The sequence below is a fragment of the Brachyhypopomus gauderio genome, chromosome 3 (assembly GCF_052324685.1).
Source record: "Brachyhypopomus gauderio isolate BG-103 chromosome 3, BGAUD_0.2, whole genome shotgun sequence".
Taxonomy (NCBI): domain Eukaryota; kingdom Metazoa; phylum Chordata; class Actinopteri; order Gymnotiformes; family Hypopomidae; genus Brachyhypopomus; species Brachyhypopomus gauderio.
In genome coordinates, this window is record NC_135213.1 from 20650346 (window position 1) to 20671519 (window position 21174).

Consider the following 21174-nt stretch of genomic DNA (forward strand, 5'->3'; position numbering starts at 1 on the left):
AACTAACACCAGTGAGTCAGTAGACTCTGAGCACTAGAACAGCCTACAGTCAGCCATTTTTTACATTAACTTTGCAACACAAATGTTCTGCTTCTTCTTTCCAGGCGTTTTCACAGATTGTAAATTGGTATAACGTTATTTCACACAGTGACTTCGGCCTCACACCCACCGTTTTGCTAACGCCACATTCCTTTCTGAGTTCTAATCATACCTAATTAACATTAGAATAGAGTTCATATAATTGTCAGGTTGTACTGATCTGGCAGGTATGGGCACTGAATGACTCCCAGTAATGAAGGCAGTAAGGACATAAACAGAGAATGATGATTTATTTGCAATGTAGAAATCCTCCAGTGAAGAGCACCACATTCATAAACATGTAGTCACGACTGTCTGCCTCTGCACCATTTTACTGACACGCAACCGCACAGTGAGTGTCAAACTGTATAGAAAATGACAGGACCTTCAAATAAATGTCAGCGGTCTCAGTGAGGCGAGGCCATCTGACCTTCAGATTCTTTGCGTAACAGCACAACTTCAGCGCGTGAGGCTCGGGTTGCAGGTAAAAAAAAAAAAAAAAGAAAAGATGAAAAAGAATACCAAACATTATGATGAAAGATTAATCAGCACATATCAGACGATACTGCTGAATAACTTTAATCAAAGAATGGGCAGAGCAGAAATAAATATGTGGTAAATACATTTGTATTCAGTCATACAAGTCATTAAGCAATAAAGTGAACATTTGCAAAATTCAAGGAGACAACCGAGATAAAAAATAGTTTATGTAACGTCTATCTAGGGCAAAACCAGACCTGACGGTTCAGTTGATGGGCAGGACCAATGATTAACGAAAGAAGGCTCATGAGTGATTCTGTAGAAATTACGAAGGTCACTTAATTTCAACATCAAACCATTCTGTTATGATGTGCGTGGAAATGGCAATACCTAAAGCCACTTTCACACATTTCATTTATTTTTGAAGTTACTAATTGACAAGGGAAAAACTATTGCAAACTGGACACTGGCAATCAGTTATAGAATAAGTTAATATCAACATTGTTTGATTTTCCTCTTGTCTGCTCTCTACTAAAAGAGCCAGTATAGCTATCACGAAAGATATCTAGTGCAGAAATACACAGTCCTCATTATTGCTAGGCACCGCTACACAAAAACAGACTTGTTAGCATAGTTCCCTTCCTTTCATGCAGAGTAAGAAAGGGGTCGTCAATATTTTCAGAATTATATACATAACAAAATCCATCTGAGTGTGAAAACAATCTTCTAATTAAATTTAGAAATTATTAATAAAAATAAAAGCCCATCACTGGAAAATAGGAGGAATGCACAGAGTCATTCGCAGTCTGAAAAGCTTTATATTACCAATCATATATGTAGCCTGTGAGCACACTACTGTCACTTTAAATATTCGGACCAGAGGCGGTGCAAGTGACAGACTGTTTGCCAAGCTATTTTAACAGAGTGAGCCTCTCTCTGGCCTATTTTCAGGCCACTTCACTGCAGGACTGTTGGATTACATAAAACCACACCCCTAGAAACCAGACACTCTCAAAGTCTCCATGCTGGCGAGTTTTTATAGTTTTTATATGGCGACAGTTTAAATAATTCTCCTCTGTAGCCACACAAATGCTGGTGCTTTTCTAAATTCTCAGACATTTTAAATGCTGATTTTCACTTTCATCCATATAAAATAAAAACATTTCATTCTAACAAGGCTTGGTCCTTGATGCACATAATGCAAATATAAGTACAAAACCTGAAGACCTCTGACCTTACGGTACAGCTTAACTGGATTCCTCCCAGAATCCTGGTTCATGACAGAGTATTAACTATCACCACTAGCATACACAGCACAACTTAACACACCTCAGCCATATCTAATGGCTAAAAGCTAGTGAAACTTAAGATCTGGCTTTTCAGAACTCACGAGTCTAATGTAGCTTAATATTCTCTCCCAGAAAAAGCTCATCTTCCCAAAGACTGGTATTGTACAGATGAGTGGAGTTTCTTTCTTCACTGGTCTCTTATGGTTTACTCTAAGCCAAAGCCCTCGGCATTTGAGATAGCAATTGTCAGTTTTTGCCTCAGTTCTTTCTTGGACTTGTAGGGTGGTAGGCAGATCTGGTTAAAGCACGTGTGTGACACCGGCAACCTGAACAGAAGAAACAAACAGTTGAAATGACAGAATTTATGCCAATCAATCAAACACACACAGTGCCCAAGCAGCTCCTTCAAGAGGCTTCATTACCAGTCCGTGGAGACGTCGATCTTGGAGATCTTGAAGTTGAGGTCGGCCATTCCTCCCACAGGAAGGCGGTCACTTCCCGTGGTGAAATGCAGCAGCTTCTTTTGCAGTTCCAGAGGGAAGGCCAGTACCACATCCCAGAATGCACTGCAACACCAAACAAAACATTCATTAAACTACACATCTGGTTTGTTTAACTAAACACATAGCAGTTTATGCAAATATAGCGAATATAGAGCAGTGAAATAAAAATAGAATACACATAACTTTAAAAAAAATAATAATCAAAACGTTGCTTTGCAAATGACTTGGAGCAGGCCAAACCTGTCGCAGTCAAGTATGTTTTATGTGCATCTGTTGTATGTCAGCAGTGGTTCTCACCGGATGGTGACATCTGCCTTGCTGTAGCCTTCATACTGTGCCACCCTCTGCAGAGAGCTCATGTCCAGGTTTGGACTCCCACAAACCAGGATCTCAACTTCCTCCGGTCTCAGCAACTGTGATAAAATGAACCACCATAAAGAAGATCTAACATCAACTCAATGCTCGGCTAAGTCCTGCTCTGCTTTGCTGTTGTTTTGTCATACTTCATATTGGCCAAAATGTTCAAAACTATTACCCTATTGACACATTTGCAAATGGCTGGAGGTTTGTGCTGACCGGTCCTACCATGCAAATATTATTACTTTGGTGCAAAGGTATTGTTAAAAGTTCTAAAACCTAACCAACCCATAGGGTGGGGCACTTTTCCATTCAACAGCCTTTGATCTGATTGAAGACCATGCTGTGGGCTTGGTAATATGATAAGGGAGAAAGCGTGGTAAAGGTCGCTACAATGGTGCTATCGCATCTGTTATGCTCCTCCCTCTTTGTCACACACACTCCCCCAACACCAGAGAGGGAGCCATTACCATCCCTGCATCTCTTACATAAACGCCCAGCGACGCAGACAACTGTTGCATAACCCAAACTGCAGAAAGCAGGGGCTTAAAATGGGCTGAGTTCACTGTTAGTAGGTTGTATTCAGTGTACTTGCTTTTGCCTTTCAACTATTGGCTGAGCAGCTGTGCACATATCAGAACCCCCACCCCCACCACCACCACCACCACCACACACACACAGCCTGTTTGTGATATTACATGTCACCGAACTGACAGAAAAACACTGGCTCAGAATGATCTAGAAAAGGCCAGAAATTTCCTCAGCTTGGTTAGAGCTAGTTATCGCTTTCCTTATCTCTCTCCCCCCTCTCTCTCTTTGGATAGCAAAACATTTGAAAACCTTGTTCAGACACTCTACCATATTGGGAAGTGTGATTTTCATCCAAGATAAACACTGGCAATTTTAGCTTTTCTCCACCCCTTAAAGCTCATGACAGCAGAGCAACAAAGAGCAACCTTCAGCATCAAGTTCTTTCCTATTATTGAAAATGATGTTAAAGCACAAATGCTATTAATAAAAAGACTACAAAAAAGGAAAATAAAAAATTAGGAACCAGTTTGGCTGGAACCAACAACAATGGCACATGGAACACGCATTTCATGCAGTGTTTTGTTTCATGACACTACCAACCCGTTAGTGCAGGCTATTTTTTTTCCTGTGTCCTTGAACAGGTGGTGATAGGGCAACAAAGGGAACTTTCCAGCTCTTGTCCACAGTGGAGGGCAGATGTGGGCATTCCAGGTTCAGAAAGTAAAACTCCTCCCCAGGATTTTACTCAAACTTGCTGGATTTTCTAATTAGTGCAAACCAAGTAAAATTAGTGGAATCAACACAATCCAGGAAGCCTGAGTAAAATCTTGGTGAGGACTTTTACTTGCTGAACCTGGAGTGCCCACCTCTGGTGGAGGGCTACTGCTGAAGTCCTTACAGTAGTGAATCAGCACTGGCTGCCTATCAGTCTGCTATTCTAAATTTCGATCCGGCAGTCTATTACACCAAACCGGAATGTCAGCAATCTAAAGCCTGCATGTTCAGAGCCATGCAAGTTTCAAGCTGTGGGGAATCTGCATGTAAAAGGCTGCTTTGTGAAGACTGTAATTGAAATGCGAGCGGGGGCTGCTAGGTTGATCGTTCTCTGCGCTTCTGCACGTATTCGCCTGACTGCCATGGCAGACTCGGCTCTGCTGGCACAGGGGCCTGGATACTGCAGACTGAACACATACCACACCCCCAGCTCCAACACCAGCCACACAACACACACACACACACACACACACACACACACACACACACACACACACACACACACACACACACACACACCACACCCCCAGCTCCAACGCCAGCCACACAACACACACACACACACACACACACACACCCCCCCAGCTCCAATGCCAGGAGCGGGGGAGGGCAGATGGGCCAGCCTTCTCACGCATACGCAATCACACAACACACACACACACACACACACACACACACACACACACACACACACACACACACACACACACACACACACACACACACACACACACACATCCCCCACTAGTGTTTTGATGCAACTGGTAGAAACTTCTAAAGTGCACTGACCTCAGTGCTTAACTGTGTTGTCCTAGCAACAGCTTGCCCAAAGGGGCAATGTAAGGAACCAGTGTGTTAAAATGGGGTTTGAAAGAACAAAAACCTTAAGAGACGTTTGTTTGGGAACAGACTTTAAATTAAAGGACATGTCCAACTCACCATCAAGGCATTGGAGGCACATACACTGTGAAACCCATGATAGAATGATGCAAACTGCCTGTAGATGGACTTATTCAGCAGGAAATCGATGTACAGCTGGACATACTCTGCAAAGTGACATGTAGATAATGTTAGATTCCAGTGCAATGGCATAATAGTTGCTGAGTATATTGGTTGTATGTCTTGGTTAGTGTGGTGTTTGGCTGGAAGCCAGGTCATAGGTAGGAGGTCAGTCACCTTTCCTGTTCTGGTTAGTAACAGGGATCTTATCCCCCCCTGGTTTAAGGTTATATGACTTGACTACTCCAAGTTCCTCTTGGAAAACCTAGAATGATGATCACCAACATTAATTTTAGCTCTCAGTGATCATTATTACTCAGTTTACACCCACCCCCAAACACACACACACACACACACACACACACACACACACACACACACACACACACACACACAAAAACAAACAATGCTTATCAGTGATCACTGGCATCGAGCAGTGTGGTCTACAAAGCCGTGTGGTCTCTGACAGAGTGTTACCGCACAGAACCTGTTCTGTGTGTGAGTCGCACACCTGAAAGGTTGTATAAAAGTCCTCTTCAACATTTCCCTCATAGCTGAGTAGCTCCCCAAGACCATGAGCAAGATCCTGAAACACAAACCAGCAGGGCATCAAGTGAATGTAAAAATAAAAATTAAAAAATGGTCCACAAGCAACTGAAAAAACCAGTCACTCACCGTTCAGACAATATGCCTGAATGAGAAACTGATAACTGATTAAAATCAACTAAATATCTTGTTATTAACCACATGGTTTGTTAGGGAAAAGGGTTAATTCCTGTGTTTCAGATTAAGTATCATATCATTAGAAAAACATGAGAATGGCTAGGTGAAGCTAAAACATGCCTTGTCTGAATAATAACCTTATCCACTGTTTTAGAACAAAGGGCTACAGTTCAAACAGCTGGGACTGTGGGCCTTTTAAACGAAACCTTTCAACAATAAAGTCCCTTCCTCAAAGTGCAGAAAAAACTTAACTGCGAGTGGCCTGCCTGCTTCTCCCTCTCTCTCATTAACCAGCCTTCAGTTATTCCAGTGGTTCCAACTCTGCGTTACTGGTGGAAAAACAATCTGAACCCGGGGAGTGCAAACTGCCCAGAGGTAAGCTCTTATACAAGTGCCGAGAAAACCAGAAGTCTTTTAAAATGGAACATCTGGTACACTTAAGCCTGAAGCTGAAACCAGTGGAAACGAAGAGAAAATATCAACTGTGTAAAAGGCTCCATGTGGAGCTGGATTATATGTACACCAATATGAAGAAAATAGATGCGTTGTATCCACTAGATCACTTGCATAACCATATTTAACAGAGCAGGGCCTTAGTATAGGAAATCTTACACCGCCCTCTAGTGGACAACAACAAATCACAGCGATATTTATTTTAGAAAGGGACAGGAGTTACACCCACACAGAGAGTAGGTCACTCGTATTCAAAGGTGCTGCATAAATGATTAAAGTCTTATTACTAATAATTATTAATAAGACATATTATAGAGCACATAATACTATAAGCTATTGTGTCTTTAAACTATGTCAAACTGAGGAAATGAGGTGAATTTGTGGCTGAAAGAGTCCAAACAGGCTGTTATTTGTCCGTGGCCATCTTAAGGAGAGACCCTTTCTCACTGCTGTACTGAGGGCCACGGAAACAATGCACCATCTGGAGCCGACGCTTATTAATCTGAAGAGGGAGAGCAGACGCTGCTGCTCTGCCTAGTGACAGAGCCACACAGGTGGGGGTGGTGGAGGTGCTGTTTCAAATCTGTTTCAAGATCTTTCTCTTACTCACATACACAATACACAGTAAAGGAGTGTGCTGTACATTTCTGCTCAAAGTTAGCACCTATGCCCTGATGCCTTTAGGTTAACATGTTCTCCCTGGAGGGTGGGAGTAAGTGTTTGGGGAGCTAGAAGATCTCCGTCTCTGGGTTGTGGCTGTCGGGGTAATGTGTGAACAACAGGGACAGGTTGGGCCCCAGCACTGATATGTCCTTAACGAGCACGGCGCGGGGGAAGGCATTGAAGCAGCGTGTCACAGCTTGCGTACATACAGGCATGATCTGCTGCAGGTCGTCCAGGGCAAGGGTTGCCATGCCAACAGGGGTGTCAGGGTCACACGGGACAACAGGAGGGGTCAGCAGCTTCTTGTAGACGCAGGGAGGGAACCGGATGTCCAGGGTGATGCTGTTGTACACGGCCAGGCCCATTAGCTGTGGCAGGCAGGGTTAAGGGAGCACTGCTGAGGTAAGGTACAAGCCTCTATATCTATCCAGGCACATATGCACAGCTTGCAAACTCTATTCTGATTGGTCACGGCACCTCTAAAACATCTATTGAGACTACGCACTAAAACTATTGCCAATTCATCTTTGGCTGTGAAAGGTAAAAAAAAAGAAAATCACTATTATAATTGACTGACTTTTGGATTTACTCTGTGAACGCGTGATAACTGGAACACCCTGTGTGCTGTTCCAGACATCAGTTACTAAGCTGATTACGTGAGCTTACACTTTATCAGTGCTCTCAGAAGTGAGGAGAGAACGCCCAACAGGTGTAGAATACATTTAGGGGGGAATGTGAAGAGGTTCTAAGTGTTTCCAGCTGCAGCTGACAGCCTGAACCATGTGCTTCCCACATGGACACAATGAAAAAAGAGAGAAAAAGAGTGGAAAAAGAGAGAGAGAGAGTGACATATAGAGAGAAAGAGAGTAAGTGAGGGAGAGAGTGAGAGAGAGAGGGAGAAGGAGGAGGACAACAGAAAAAAGGCAGGATTTTAGCAGAAGGAGTTGAAATTTTTTCCATGATGGCCTGAGCATCAAGGCAACGCAAGGCCAGCCCCCGGGGCCTCTGAGTGAGACAAAACAAAAAGACAATAGAAGCTTCTTTCATCACAGTGACCTGATGTGACACGGCACTTCTAGGCTTTGGTCCCATTTGTGTGTGTGTGTGAATGTGTGTGTGTGATTGCTTAGGCTTGGACAGGACAATTAGAGGGCTGATGGTGGGATATGGTAGGCCTTAGCTTCTACCTCCATTCCTCTCCTGCCTCTTGTGCAGGCGGCGGCGTGTGCTGCTTCCTTGCACTCATCCCCAGTGTGACCTGACCTGCAACCCTGGTATGCCTGCTGTCAAGCAGAGGTGGACCATACATTAATGAGGCAGTGCTAAGGCTCCCAGTGACGTTGGCAGGGTCACGTGTTCAGCGAATGAAAGGATACAGCTCCCACGAGGCGGAACTCAGAGCAGTTGTCACACTTCCAAATGCTGAACCAGTGACAGTGTAAGTCCTTCACGTACGTGAACAGGCCTGCAAGCGACACACACAGTGGCAAGAAATCAGAAATGCTTAATAATGCACAACATTGATAGATAAAGACATCATAGTTAATGGCAAGTTTTAATAAGGTACCTGTAAATATAAAAATTAGATGAAATCTTCAATGGTGAATGGCATATTAACGTCTTTTAAGAGGCCAACAAATTAATCCAAAAGCGGCTTGATCAGAAGTCCAAGCAGGCAAGATATCAGTACATTTCTTAAATCCCAATTCATAACGGTCAGGTTACAAGTCACTGTTTTAAACTGACAAGTGTCATGTCACTACTAAAAAAAGGCTTCAATACACTCTTATTTAATTAGCACTCTCAACCGTTCCTTAATTCCACACTACATGAAATACATCACAAGTATTAAAATATATATTTTTTTCTCTTTCAGTGAACAACAATTTTATTGAAATTACAGTCAATGTTATTTATGGGCATTTCATAGCCCTTTGGCAAGCTGCATCAGTTTAATCAGTCCCACATCTAGTTTGTTACTAATTCATTTCTAAATTAGAAATGCCTTAGAAATACATATTTGAATCAAGCTGTTCTGAGTTTAAAGTAAGATGAATGCTTGATTCTGCAGAAAAAGAATGATTCACACACATATACATGCATACACAAGAAAATCCTAAACATGATGTCTGTTTAGAATTTTCTTGTCATCGCCTTCAAGTCTAAGTCAAGGCAAGAGTCATAGGTGCTCCCAGTCCAAACCAGAGTCAGTTATGCGGCCTGAATCACATGTTCCCCCAGCAAGCATACAATGTGGCAAAACTATAGCAAATTGAATCCCTCTGGACTTTATAATGGGGAAATCTGTTATACTGTACTATAGTTGAGTACGCCTGCTGTATATGAAAGTAGTATTGCCTCTGAGAGTGAACTCTAGATCTTGGCTTGCTAAATGATCACAAATCATGGCTAAGCACATGGACAGCGGTGGAGGATTTCGCGTGCCATGGCAGATGGTTGCCGAGAGCGACCCTGTTTGTCCGGCCCGTCTCACCGTAGTCAGTGTGAAAAATCTGTCGTATCAGAAGAAGGAACCACTCCTTTGTGAGCCCTCCCATGTCCAAGCCTGCTTCCCCAACAAACGTCACTTTCAGCTTTTTCTTCAAGTCTGCTCTCTTTCTCGAAAGCTATTTAGAACAAAGAAAAAAAGAACACATTTATGGTAGGGCAATTTTTCCAAATTAAGCCACAGCCAGACTTAGAACTTTCCAGTCCAGACTATACTTTATGTTGGCCAAAAGTACCCTCTCTCTTGGTTTTGAGAAAATATAAAGTAGAACACGCTGCTACTTTGCACCCATAACATACAGAGGAGTCTTTACGTTATTTCTATAGCTCTGCGCTATTTCTCTCAGCGGCTCAGGACTAGCTGTAATGGCGGAAGCAACCGGCGGATTCTGCCCGTGTTCTGGGTTCGCATAGCTGGAGTAAGTGCGATTACCTCATCCAGTGAGTCAGTGACCAGTTGCTGACGCCTCACTTTTATATTGAGGAAAAGCAGGCTCATGTCCACCCTCTGTCTGCGAGAAACCTTGTCCACCAGGGTTTGCTGCAGCAGAAACAGAAAGCCACATGTTTCAGTCGGGAAGCCTGTTTACACGACAGCCTGTTCTGCCTCTTCACTTTCTTTTTAATTAATTGACATTGGCTCCTGACAAGCGGGGAGATGTTTTGGTCTGCGTTATTGTGTTGGCTGTTTCGTGACGGGCGGCCGTGAGAGCGGGGGTCTCCCGCGGTGCTCTTAAGGACACAGCTGGGGACACTCCCGCTAGGCTGGGCCACAGACGGCCACGTGTCTGTTTAGCCTGTGCTCTGGTCGCACATCTGTTTGGGGGGAGGTTTAGAGTTCCACCCGAAAAAATTGCAGCTCACTGATTCAGCCCCACCCTTCACTAGACTGTTATCAGGAGACCGTCCATATAGGAAAAAACAACACCCAGCGTTTGTTTTTCAAGAAAGATGCAGTGGTTTGTCTCATTTGAGAGGAATGGATTTCGGCTTCCTAACAGACAGTCTTGCCTTCATTAGGCCTGACGCCTTTGGACATTGTTTTGTGCGTGGATGAAGACGTGTGGTTTTGAGCATCACATGACCTCACGGAGGAGTCTCCAAGGAACTGAAGTTCTTAGATAAGCAGCTCGTATCTGAAGATAGTTCTATAGCAACAGTATAGTAATAGTGTCCATGGCAACGCTTCTAGCACATTCTGACAGCCTGACAGCACCTCTGCTTCTGTAGGAGACGATAGTGACTACGCTTACCCTGGCCATGTTGATCATCTGTTGCTCCGAGTCCCTCTGAATGATGGCCTTCTTCACGACCGTGGACAGGATGAAGGGGAACTGGCAGAACGTGAACCTGAGCAAATGAGAGGAGGTGAGATTGGACCTCACTGGTTCAAAGGTCACCACTGCCTACACTAGTCATCAACATGTGTCTACGATTGGTGTATGTTGGCAAATAAACTATTTGGTTTGGCAAGGATTTCCAGCACCTGTAAGTATTCTTGTCCATTTTCATACGTTTTAGACTCAAGAATAAGAAAACACCTGCACTGCACAGTGCTTCAGTGCCTGTGCGCATAGAGGAAACAAGAATGGTGCCCGTGCAGAACGACGTTTTCCTGCCACACCTGTTGGAATTTCCATTAGCTTGCCATGTCTGGTAGTCCTCCATGAAGTCGATGTGGTCCAGTGTGAGATTGTAGAAGTCTGAAAAGGGGATGATGGGAGGAGAAGAAATGCTGTTTGCGGCATCTGTCAAGAATGAGGAGAGATGCATGAGGGCCGATGGCGTTGAACCACGGCAGGGCGGATCAGGCCGCCTGGCCGCTTGGAGCTTTGCTTGGATCTTCGGCACTGCGGCGGATTTCCAAAGGTGCTGGTACTCACTGAGGAGGGAGAGGACCTTGGTGGCAGACGGGATCCACCACGAGCACTTGGCCAAGGGAGGCAGCTCCTCCGGTTTGGCTGGGAACAGCCGCGTGGTGATGAAGAGCTGCAGACGCTCCACCAGCTGCTTGAAACGCTTCGGAGACAGTCTGTGAGATCACACACACACACACACACACACACACACACACACACACACACACACACACACACACAAGCCAAAAGCCTAGGACTTAATGTGTGTGGCCTTAAAACATTCAGTTGCTGTTATTGTACATTCAGCAGGCTTCCAGAGCACTGGATCTCTGACCACACCTTAACAAACCTCGAATTACCCGAAACTCTGACACATTTATACCATGAAAAAAACCCAAATTTAAAAAGTGAATGTTTGCCTGTATGGACATTATCACAGATAATTATTTTTAATTATGTAAATAGCATCTGGAATTGATCATACACATGATTGTAAACACGCCTATAAAGATTCCTTTTTGTAGTTATGGTTGTGCTTTGTGAATGGCTCCCTTAAGCAGCCCAGACTGCAAATGTCAGTGACAGAAGGGAACGTTTCAGACTCACTTCTTAAACCAGTGCATCAGGAAATGGTGGTCTGCTTCAGCCAGCGCTGCTATTTGCCTCAGTAAGTGTGCATAGATGACATAGGTGGCAGTGCTGGCATACTGAGGGTTCTGCAACAAAGAAGAGGCTCTTTCAGCACACTTCAAAAGGGAAACGGAGCTTCTCGTCTGGGAGCTGAGGAAGAAGTCTGGCTTTTAATAAAGAGTGGCATTTCAGCGGAAACCAGCGGTTCCCACTCCAACATGACCTCATCGGTTCCTCCGGCACAGCGCAAAAGCAAATAATGCCAGAGGCTGAATCGCGGCGGCGGCAGACGGATCGGGCCAGTAATTGCTCCTGCCTTTCAATTTCACTGTGTCTTTAAGAGATATGTAGGTCAGGATACCCATCAGCAGCCTGAGAATTGCTATCATCAGAAGCTTATTTTAGACCAGATCAACCTCAGGATATGAAAATGATTAACTCCCATGACTATAAATCCCCCCTCAAAAAAATTAATAAATGGAAGAATGAAAACAAAATGTCCCAAAACTGTTCCAAGATCTTGCAAATCAACAACTCTTTAAACATATTCATTCTCTCTCTCTCTCTCTCTCTCTCTCTCTCTCCCACCCTCTCTCTCTCTCTCCCACCCTCTCTGTTCCTCTTGCCAGTCTTTCCCAGACTTCAAGTTGATGGCTGTGGCCTTATTTGGACAGCTCAGAACCAGTCTATGCTGGTCATGTGTGAAGTAAACACTTAGCTCACAATATATCGGCAGCCGAGCCCAGCCGCTCTGACTGCAGCTATGGCTGGAGTCAATGGTCCATGTGGTGAGAGAGGAGATCAGGAGTTTCCTGCCTCTCTGCGCCTCGCCCCGTGCTAGGCCTGTGTGCAGCTTGACGTGGCCACCACCACACGGGCCGGGTTTAGGCCAAACCGGCTCCACTGTACTGCGCATAGGCATCTCTATAAGTGTGTGCAGATAGCCGTCTTGGAGGAAATTACAGCTATTACCCAAAAGCACCACATGTCTTCAGCTTATATAATGGAGGTAGTTTTCTACTCATTGCATGCTTCTGGCCTTTGGCTCAATGTGAAGAACCCCCATGGGGTAGGTTTCTAAACAAAGGATAGCATTATGCTTTTTGTTCATAACAACTTTTCATTATGCATAAGAAAATGCGACAATTGTGTAATAAATAAATAAATGCCTTACCTGCACGAGAATGAAATATGCCCTCAGGTCATCCTTCGTCCTGGGCCTGAAAGACATAAATGTGCGGCTGAAACCCTGCCCATGAAAACCCAGAGCTCAGCAGGTTTAACGTCCTCTTTAAAGGTTCAGTGAGTGAAAACATAACATCACTCACCCTTTCCACTCCCTTAATAAGCTATTAATGATTCCCTTCAGGACAGATTTCTGGGTGTCGGGGGGCTATGAATCGGGAAGAACAAAATTCACAAGGAAGCAAAGAAGTAAATAACAATGAAAAAACACACAATGATGCTTTGTATGTCCAAGTCGCGCAAACCTTTACTCTTTTAAAATGCTTTCTGATTTGTTACGCACCGTGTGAAGTAAGGCATCATAAACAGCATTGACAAATTTGGTGTTTATTCCTGAGTCTTCAGTGGTGTTGAATGGAGCATTTGCTTCTTTCTGAGGAAAGCAACACCATTACAATCTCATGAATCGCATTAGGTGTTAAAAAAAACAAACAAGAGATTATTGCCTAAAATCGGAGCACAAAAACTGTTCAATTACATACTGCATGAAATTTTGCTCAGTATTTTCAAATGCCATCATAAACATATTGATCGGAGGATAAGAAGACCACCTCTCATATGAGCTAGACTCTCTACAGAAAGCATGAGCAGGTGTTTTTTTACCACTTTCTGAATGAGCTCATTCATTCACCTGGAGACCAAAAAAGCAACTTTGGGGTTTCCCCTTTTCCAAATGTTCACTGTTATACTGTTTCACATGGGCCCAAATTCTAGCAGCTCTCATTAAAAAAACACTGGAATAATTCAAAGGGCACGCACTGGTCTTAGTCCTGAGACTACATGCTGCTAAGACTTTGTAACTGTTCACTTATGTAAATACTCTCTAATTAGTGTATGCTGGCAATGTGAAACAAGCAATGTGAAACAAATCCACTGTAAGTTGAATCTGCCAAAATTCATAATCTCAAAACTACCGAAACAACTTGACTTCACTTTAACAGACCTTAAAGGCAGCGTTGAGTTCCAAAAAGGAGTCGAACGTGCTCAAGTAGAATTCATGGACTTGCTTCCAGTCACCTGAGAGAGTGGCCTTCTCCACATCCTCCCTGCATTCACACAAACAAACACAGTGAAGCAGGCTTCCATCGGAGCAACCAGTGGTCTGAGAGAATGAGACCAAGTGTCATTGGGTGTGTGGAGTCCGTACTGAAACTCTTTGGCGGTTTTGGTCCGGATGGGAATGACAGGGTCTGAAGCGAAGCGAGCTCTAACCTCCGGAGGCAAAATGTCGATAGAGATTCGCTGCTTCTGTCTCACGTCTGGACAGATTGGGGGAAGCTCACGCACTGTAGACAAAAAGACAAAGACAGGCGTCCAGCACACACACATATGGACACCCACACCCACTTATTTCAACACACAAGAAAACCCAGCCTCAGAAATTTCACGGAGGCCTGACATCTTTTATATCAACTTGAATTTCATGCCAGACAAAATGTTTCCATCTCATAAAGTGGAAGCAAGGCTGAGTAAGTGTGAGGGCTCTGAGTGTGTGTGGGGGACACAGCTTCTATCAGGACCTGCTCCCCTGGTGATTACCAGCTATGTGCTTTCCTGATTCGCTCAACATTTCTCCTGCTTTAGCAGATCCTCAAGCTTCTGCACTAGCAGAGGGGAAAACTGGACAATCGTGTTCAGCTAGGACACGGGTCTGCCACAAACCTCAGTGCCAAAAGAAGTCATCTCATTTGGTCACTGTGACATAATCCCACAGCATGAACTGAGGCCAGTGGAAATAAGAGTATGAGAGAGGGTATGAGGGCGTTCACTGCAAGTAGAGTGTATGCTCACATTAATGAGAGCAGACTGGCCTGCAAACAGAGACTTTGGGACTGCGTCTGGAGGCAGATATCCTACTGCATAAAACTAGAGCCTGTGAGGGGAAATGCATTTCTATGCATATTTTTAATAAATTACACTTTTGTGTTTTGTTATAAAATAAAAGTATTTCATCTGTGTATTTTGTATGTGTTTTAGTTAAAACTAAACATTTTAGTAAACATTTTAAGGCCTTCCAAAAACAAACGACAAAATATGCTTTAAACATATTATTAAAGAACAATACAGATTTTTGAAACAAGCCGAAAAAAACTCAGAGTACACTAAATGATTTTCATCACTGTCTTCAATCATGGCTAACCAAATAACTGCCCACGTCACTGTGAAGCAGCATCCAATCAACATCACCTTGAAATGCTGCTGTGAAATAAAAGTATCCAATCAAATGAAGGAACTTTTTGGATTCTCTCTGCTGGCTGCGCCATCAAAAACCACACAAAGGACTTTAGATTCCACCAGATATTGTACACCAATAAGTGGGAAGAACTATATGAAAAGGGTTTGCTACAAACCCAGAGTCTTCAAAGAATAAGTAGGAATGCATGGATAGCAAATCGGGCCACCTTAGCCACCAGTGCCTGCAGTAGCTTCTCTCCTCTGGCTGTCCTCCATCCTCAGGCCCAGAGGAGCAGACAACACCTGATTACTTCTCTGTCTGCATGATGCATCAATCCCTAAATCTCCCACAACATCTTTGATCTCAGGGACAAAGAAAGCGAAACACGTCTGCCTGGAGTACCAAATTGTTCATTAATTCAAAGCAGCTGAAGGGATCACTTTGAAATGCAAATGTAATTTTAGAATAAAAAATTTTCCTTGCCTGATACTTCACCTTTAAGCTGCGTGTGGGTATTATTTAAGGGCAAGGTGTTCTTTCAGGTGAGTGGGTTTTGTTTTGTTTTTATTTGATTTAAAAAATTGCACCCTATCAATGAGCTGAGAATTTCTACCTTTCACTTTGAGCATGCAAAAGGCCAAACTGTGCTACGTACTGAAACTCAACATCTCCCAGACCTGCTGTTCGTTTATGAGCATCCAATGCTGAGACATCTAGCAGAAAAGGTGTGGTGAGGTGTGGCCTAACCTGGTCGGAGTGCCGGTAAGAGAAGCTGTGTGGACAGGCCTTGACTGCCTGACTCTCTCTTGTGGTTCAGAGTAGAGAGAAAGCTCCCATATGAGGAGAGAGGTAGCTTTGGTCCACGCTCCAAACTCTGTTAAAGGGAACAAGACCCATATACATTGAGTACATTGACAAACTGAGGCACCCGAATTAGGATAGAAATACATGGGCCCCAAACTATGAACTTGAACGTGATTTGCTGGGATGTAAAGCACACGCTGCAACAGAGGACCACCTCTAAGCCTGAGAATGGTGCACTGCTGTGAGCAGGATGTGGAGCGTGACCGGCAGTGGTTTAATCAGTTCAAAGGCCCCTAATCTCACTATCACGATTCATCGAGTCAGACAAACAACGCCAGCCTTGAGGCAGACACAGTGAAATGTTAAAATGTAAAACCATTTCTCTGATTTGCCTTCATCAAAAGCAAATATCTGGAGGGTGCCTTACATAACAGAATAAATCAAGTGTTAGCCAGATGGGCCCACCCTTGGTTTAATCAGTTATGTTACATTTTAAGCAACAAAAACAACAACATTATATATTATATACCCTTGTCAGGTACATTATTTAAATTGTATAATGATATGAGCTTAATTTATCAAATAAATATATAATAAATGAAGTGAAATAAATAAATGCATATGTATATACAAGAACCTATACTACGAACAACGTCATTCAAAGTTTGCTCTAGTTCTTACAATGTCTTTATATTACCTAGAGTTATTACACCAAAGAAAACAAGCTTCAGAGATATAAATGACTGGTTTAATAACTGCCAGGTCTGGAGGACGCAGGGATTTACATATTTACATAGGCTAGATGGAATATTAGGCAACTTAGAATATTAAACCAATGTAATTAGTTTATAAAATACATAATTTGGCTTTTTAAAGAAAAAACAAAACAGTAAAAAATAATGATAAAACAAACAAACAAATAAATACAGTTTCAACTGTAATTCAGGAGAAAGCAAGAAACCTCTTACGTGATTTAGGATTGGAGGAAGTCTGTCTCTATCCCTCTCTTCTGGCGAATTATTCTCGCTCATATTTAGATGCATGTTCTCCTTTATCAAGAACGCTTTCGAACACAGTCACATGGCTTGTTTAGTTGATGAAAAAATAAATTTCAAAGTTACGCAGAAGCTCCGTCTTCTTTACTTGAAGTTTCACTTTAAGAATACAGTAAACAAATATAACGGTCTTGGCAGTATGAATCCAGTACGCTCTGTTCCTTCTGGTAAGCAGGTGAGTTTTGCAGTTGCCACGATAACAAAAAAGACGCGTTAGCCGACAAAGATGAATATCAATCTACATGTAACGAAACAAACGTCAACAGAAAGGACGAACAAAAACTGCGCAAAGCTGCGTTAGATCACTCACTTCACTAAGTTAGTGAAGAACTGCCCTGGCGTCTGTCTGCAATCCAGCTGCATGCTAGCGCCATGTTGTTGAGGATGAGGTTGGTAGTTACGAACTTGGAAACGGCCGCTGACACTACGTAAGCGCGTGGGCTGGGTCGTGTGCCACGCGCTGAGTCACATTTATTGCGCACCCGTAATAAGATCTTCGCTGAAACTGGGATGATTTTAACGGATTATAGGCATTATATTATGCATTGTAATGTTATTGTAAATTTTTTTCAGAGAGTGTGAGAGAGAGGGAACAACCATATTCTGGGGACAAAAGACATACTTAGGCCTTCTGTTTATGAACCAAATAAGAACAACCTAGTATTTCAAGAATTGACATAATGAAAGCATTGAAGCAAAATTATGTTTCAGTAACTTTTAGCAGTATAACATAGGTATCCTTACACGCCAATCCATGCTGAAAGATCAGAGATATTATGTACTAATACCTAATGTACTAATAATGTTTGACTTAATTAAACTAAATCCACATCATTCACAAAATAACAAAGGATGAATTTCAATTCAATTGCTACCATTATAACCTCAGCTACTTCAAACACACACGTACATAACACCAGCAATAAACAGACTGAGCCGTGAGCTAGAGTAAATATTCAAGGCTTTGCGCGTGAGCTGCACTCTGACCCTCCTCAGTCTACCGCGGTCAAGCTATCCGCGCTTTTGCGATTCATCCGTGCTTTAAATTTTATTGCGCCTATATGCTTGATTTTACGGTATTTCGCTGCTCACCGCATACTAAGGCTGTCTAAGCGCCGAGAAACTCTTTGCTATTATTTAAAGAGCTTTCTCTACATTCATAAATACTTTAGTTGATTTAACTAATTTACTTGCAACATTAAAAACAATTAGAAATGTATTTCAATTGCTTAATAAACACTAAACAAAATAGTTTTAATGTTTGTATTTAGTCTATTGTAGGGCTCGACTACCAGCAATAATGGAGTATTGCAATGCTGCAAATGTTCAGGGCAGGGGGTTACTCCAAGACTATACATGTTTTTAATAAATCTAGTCCTTATATTTGTAATGATGTTTAAATGTGTGTTTAATTCTGAGACTGTGGTTTCCTATTTGTCTGAATTTTCCCATAATGCCAAAAAAATCCTACTACCACCCAAGAGTGGGTAGCCTTTGCTTATCCCCGGTGCAAATATAGACATATTCTGCTGTACCATTTTTCAAAAATCCACATTGAAGTCTTAAATGTTGTTAGGGCTTGGATATAAACCTAAATGACATGATTTTAAGCACTCATGTCAAATAGGCTCAATTTCTCAGAAATATCCCATAATGCCAAAACAATTCCACTGCTGCATAAGAGTATACACCCTTAACTGTCATCACAGTAAGTATGAACAGGTTTCACTGTACCATTTCTTCATAAATCCATTTTAGGTTCATAATGCATTTAGGCGAATTAAAGCACTCATGTAAAATATGCTGAATTAGGACATCAATTTCTCAGAAATCTGCCATAATGCCAAAACAATTCCACTGCTGCATGAGAGTATACACCCTTATCTATCATCACAGTAAGTATGAACAGGTTTCACTGTACCATTTCTTCATAAATCCATTTTATCTTCATACCATATTTAGGCGAATTGAAGCACTCATGTCAAATAGGCTGATCAATTTCTCAGACTTTTCCCATAATGCCAAAACAATTCCACTGCTGCATGAGAGTATGAACCCTTAACTATCATCACAGTAAGGATGAACAGGTTTCACTGTATCATTTCCTCATAAATCCATTTTAGGTTCACAAAGCATTTAGGCGAATTAAAACACTCATGTCACATAGGCTGAATTAGGACATCAATTTCTCAGACATTTCCCATAATGCCAAAACATTTCCACTGCTGCATGAGAGTATGAACCCTCAACTATCATCACAGTAATTTTGAACAGGTTTCACTGTACCATTTCTTCATAAATCAATTTTATCTTCATACCATATTTAGGCGAATTGAAGCACTCATGTCAAATTGTCTGAAATAGGACATCAATTTCTCAGAAATCACCCATAATGCCAACACAATTCCACTGCTGCATGAGAGTATACACCCTTATCTATCATCACAGTAAGTATGGACAGGTTTCACTGTACCATTTCTTCATAAATCCATTTTATCTTCATACCATATTTAGGCGAATTGAAGCACTCATGTAAAATTGTCTGAAATAGGACATCAATTTCTCAGAAATCACCCATAATGCCAACACAATTCCACTGCTGCATGAGAGTATACACCCTTATCTATCATCACAGTAAGTATGGACAGGTTTCACTGTACCATTTCTTCATAAATCCATTTTATCTTCATACCACATTTAGGCGAATTTAAGCACTCATGTCAAATAGGTAGAATTAGGACATCAATTTCTCAGAAATCTCCCATAATGCCAAAACAATTCCACTGCTGCATGAGAGTATGAACCCTTTACTATGACCACAGTAAGTATGAACAGGTTTCACTGTACCATTTCTTCATAAATCCATTTTAGGTTCACAATGCATTTAGGCGAATTAAAGCACTCATGTCAAATAGGCTGAATTAGGACATCAATTTCTCAGAAATCTTCCATAATGCCAAAACAATTCCACTGCTGTATAAGAGTATTAACCCTTAGCCATCATCACAGTATGTTTGAACAGGTTTCACTGTACCATTTCCTCATAAATCCATTTTAGGTTCACAAAGCATTTAGGCGAATTAAAACACTCATGTCACATAGGCTGAATTAGGACATCAATTTCCCATAATGCCAAAACAATTCCACTGCTGCATGAGAGTATGAACCCTTTACTATGACCACAGTAAGTATGAACAGGTTTCACTGTACCATTTCTTCATAAATCCATTTTAGGTTCACAATGCATTTAGGCGAATTAAAGCACTCATGTCAAATAGGCTGAATTAGGACATCAATTTCTCAGAAATCTCCCATAATGCCAACACAATTCCACTGCTGTATAAGAGTATGAACCCTTAGCCATCATCACAGTATGTTTGAACAGGTTTCACTGTACCATTTCCTCATAAATCCATTTTAGGTTCACAATGCATTTAGGCTAATTAAAGCGCTCATGTAAAATATGTTGAATTTGGACATCAGTTTTTCAGAAATCTCCCATAATGCCAAAACAATTCCACTGCTGGATGAGAGTATGTACCCTTACCTATCATCACATTAAGTTTGGACAGATTTCACTGTACCATATTTTCATAAATCCATTTTAGGTTCATAATGCATTTAGGTGAATTAAAGCACTCATGTCAAATAGCCACTAACTATATAGCTAATAACCTAGCCACTAGGGTGCACACACCAGTGTATTTTAGTGCCGGTCCCAAGCCCGGATAAATAGGGAGGGTTGCGCCAGGAAGGGCTTCCGGTGTAAAAACTGCAGCAAATCAAATGATGCGGATCAAAAATAGATATTCCATACTGGATCGGTCGAGGCCCGGTTTAACAACGACCACCACTGGTGCTGTTGTCCAAAAGGGCAAATTGGACTACTGTTTGGACAAGGAGGAGGAGGAGAGGGGGGAAGAGGGTCCTGAAGCTGAAGGAGAGGAGGCAGAGCAGGAAGGTGGAGGTTAGAATTGGTACGTTGAATTTGGGCTCTATGACAAAGGGAGAGAGATAGCTGATGCGATGGACAGAAGGAAGATAGAT

At 42.3% G+C, this 21174-nt stretch overlaps 1 protein-coding gene across 1 annotated transcript; it reads right to left on the bottom strand.

Moving 5' to 3' along the window:
- Positions 1-641: 641 nt before the first annotated feature.
- On the bottom strand, positions 642-17540 carry hectd2 (HECT domain containing 2). Its single transcript, XM_077000201.1, has 21 exons — positions 17041-17540; positions 16016-16142; positions 14240-14378; positions 14036-14138; positions 13376-13465; positions 13176-13240; positions 13022-13067; positions 11824-11933; positions 11242-11390; positions 10983-11106; positions 10612-10708; positions 9792-9899; positions 9345-9477; positions 8227-8315; positions 7060-7218; positions 5523-5597; positions 5189-5276; positions 4952-5058; positions 2648-2763; positions 2270-2413; positions 642-2173 (listed from the first exon to the last, which is right to left on the bottom strand). Exons 1-21 carry the CDS (start codon positions 17113-17115, stop codon positions 2053-2055), a joined length of 2265 nt encoding a protein of 754 aa, XP_076856316.1. The 5' UTR covers positions 17116-17540; the 3' UTR covers positions 642-2052.
- Positions 17541-21174: the final 3634 nt, after the last annotated feature.

What these genes read in the sequence shown, in the direction of transcription:
- hectd2 (XM_077000201.1), bottom strand. Translation starts at nt 17,115, where the DNA reads ATGCATCTAAATATGAGCGAGAATAATTCGCCAGAAGAGAGGGATAGA. An exon ending in AAAACCGCCAAAGAGTTTCA is followed by an intron (nt 14,139 to 14,239) that starts GTACGGACTCCA and finishes GTGTGAATGCAG; the next exon opens with GGAGGATGTGGAGAAGGCCA. An exon ending in TCACTGACTCACTGGATGAG is followed by an intron (nt 9,478 to 9,791) that starts GTAATCGCACTT and finishes TGTTCTAAATAG; the next exon opens with CTTTCGAGAAAGAGAGCAGA.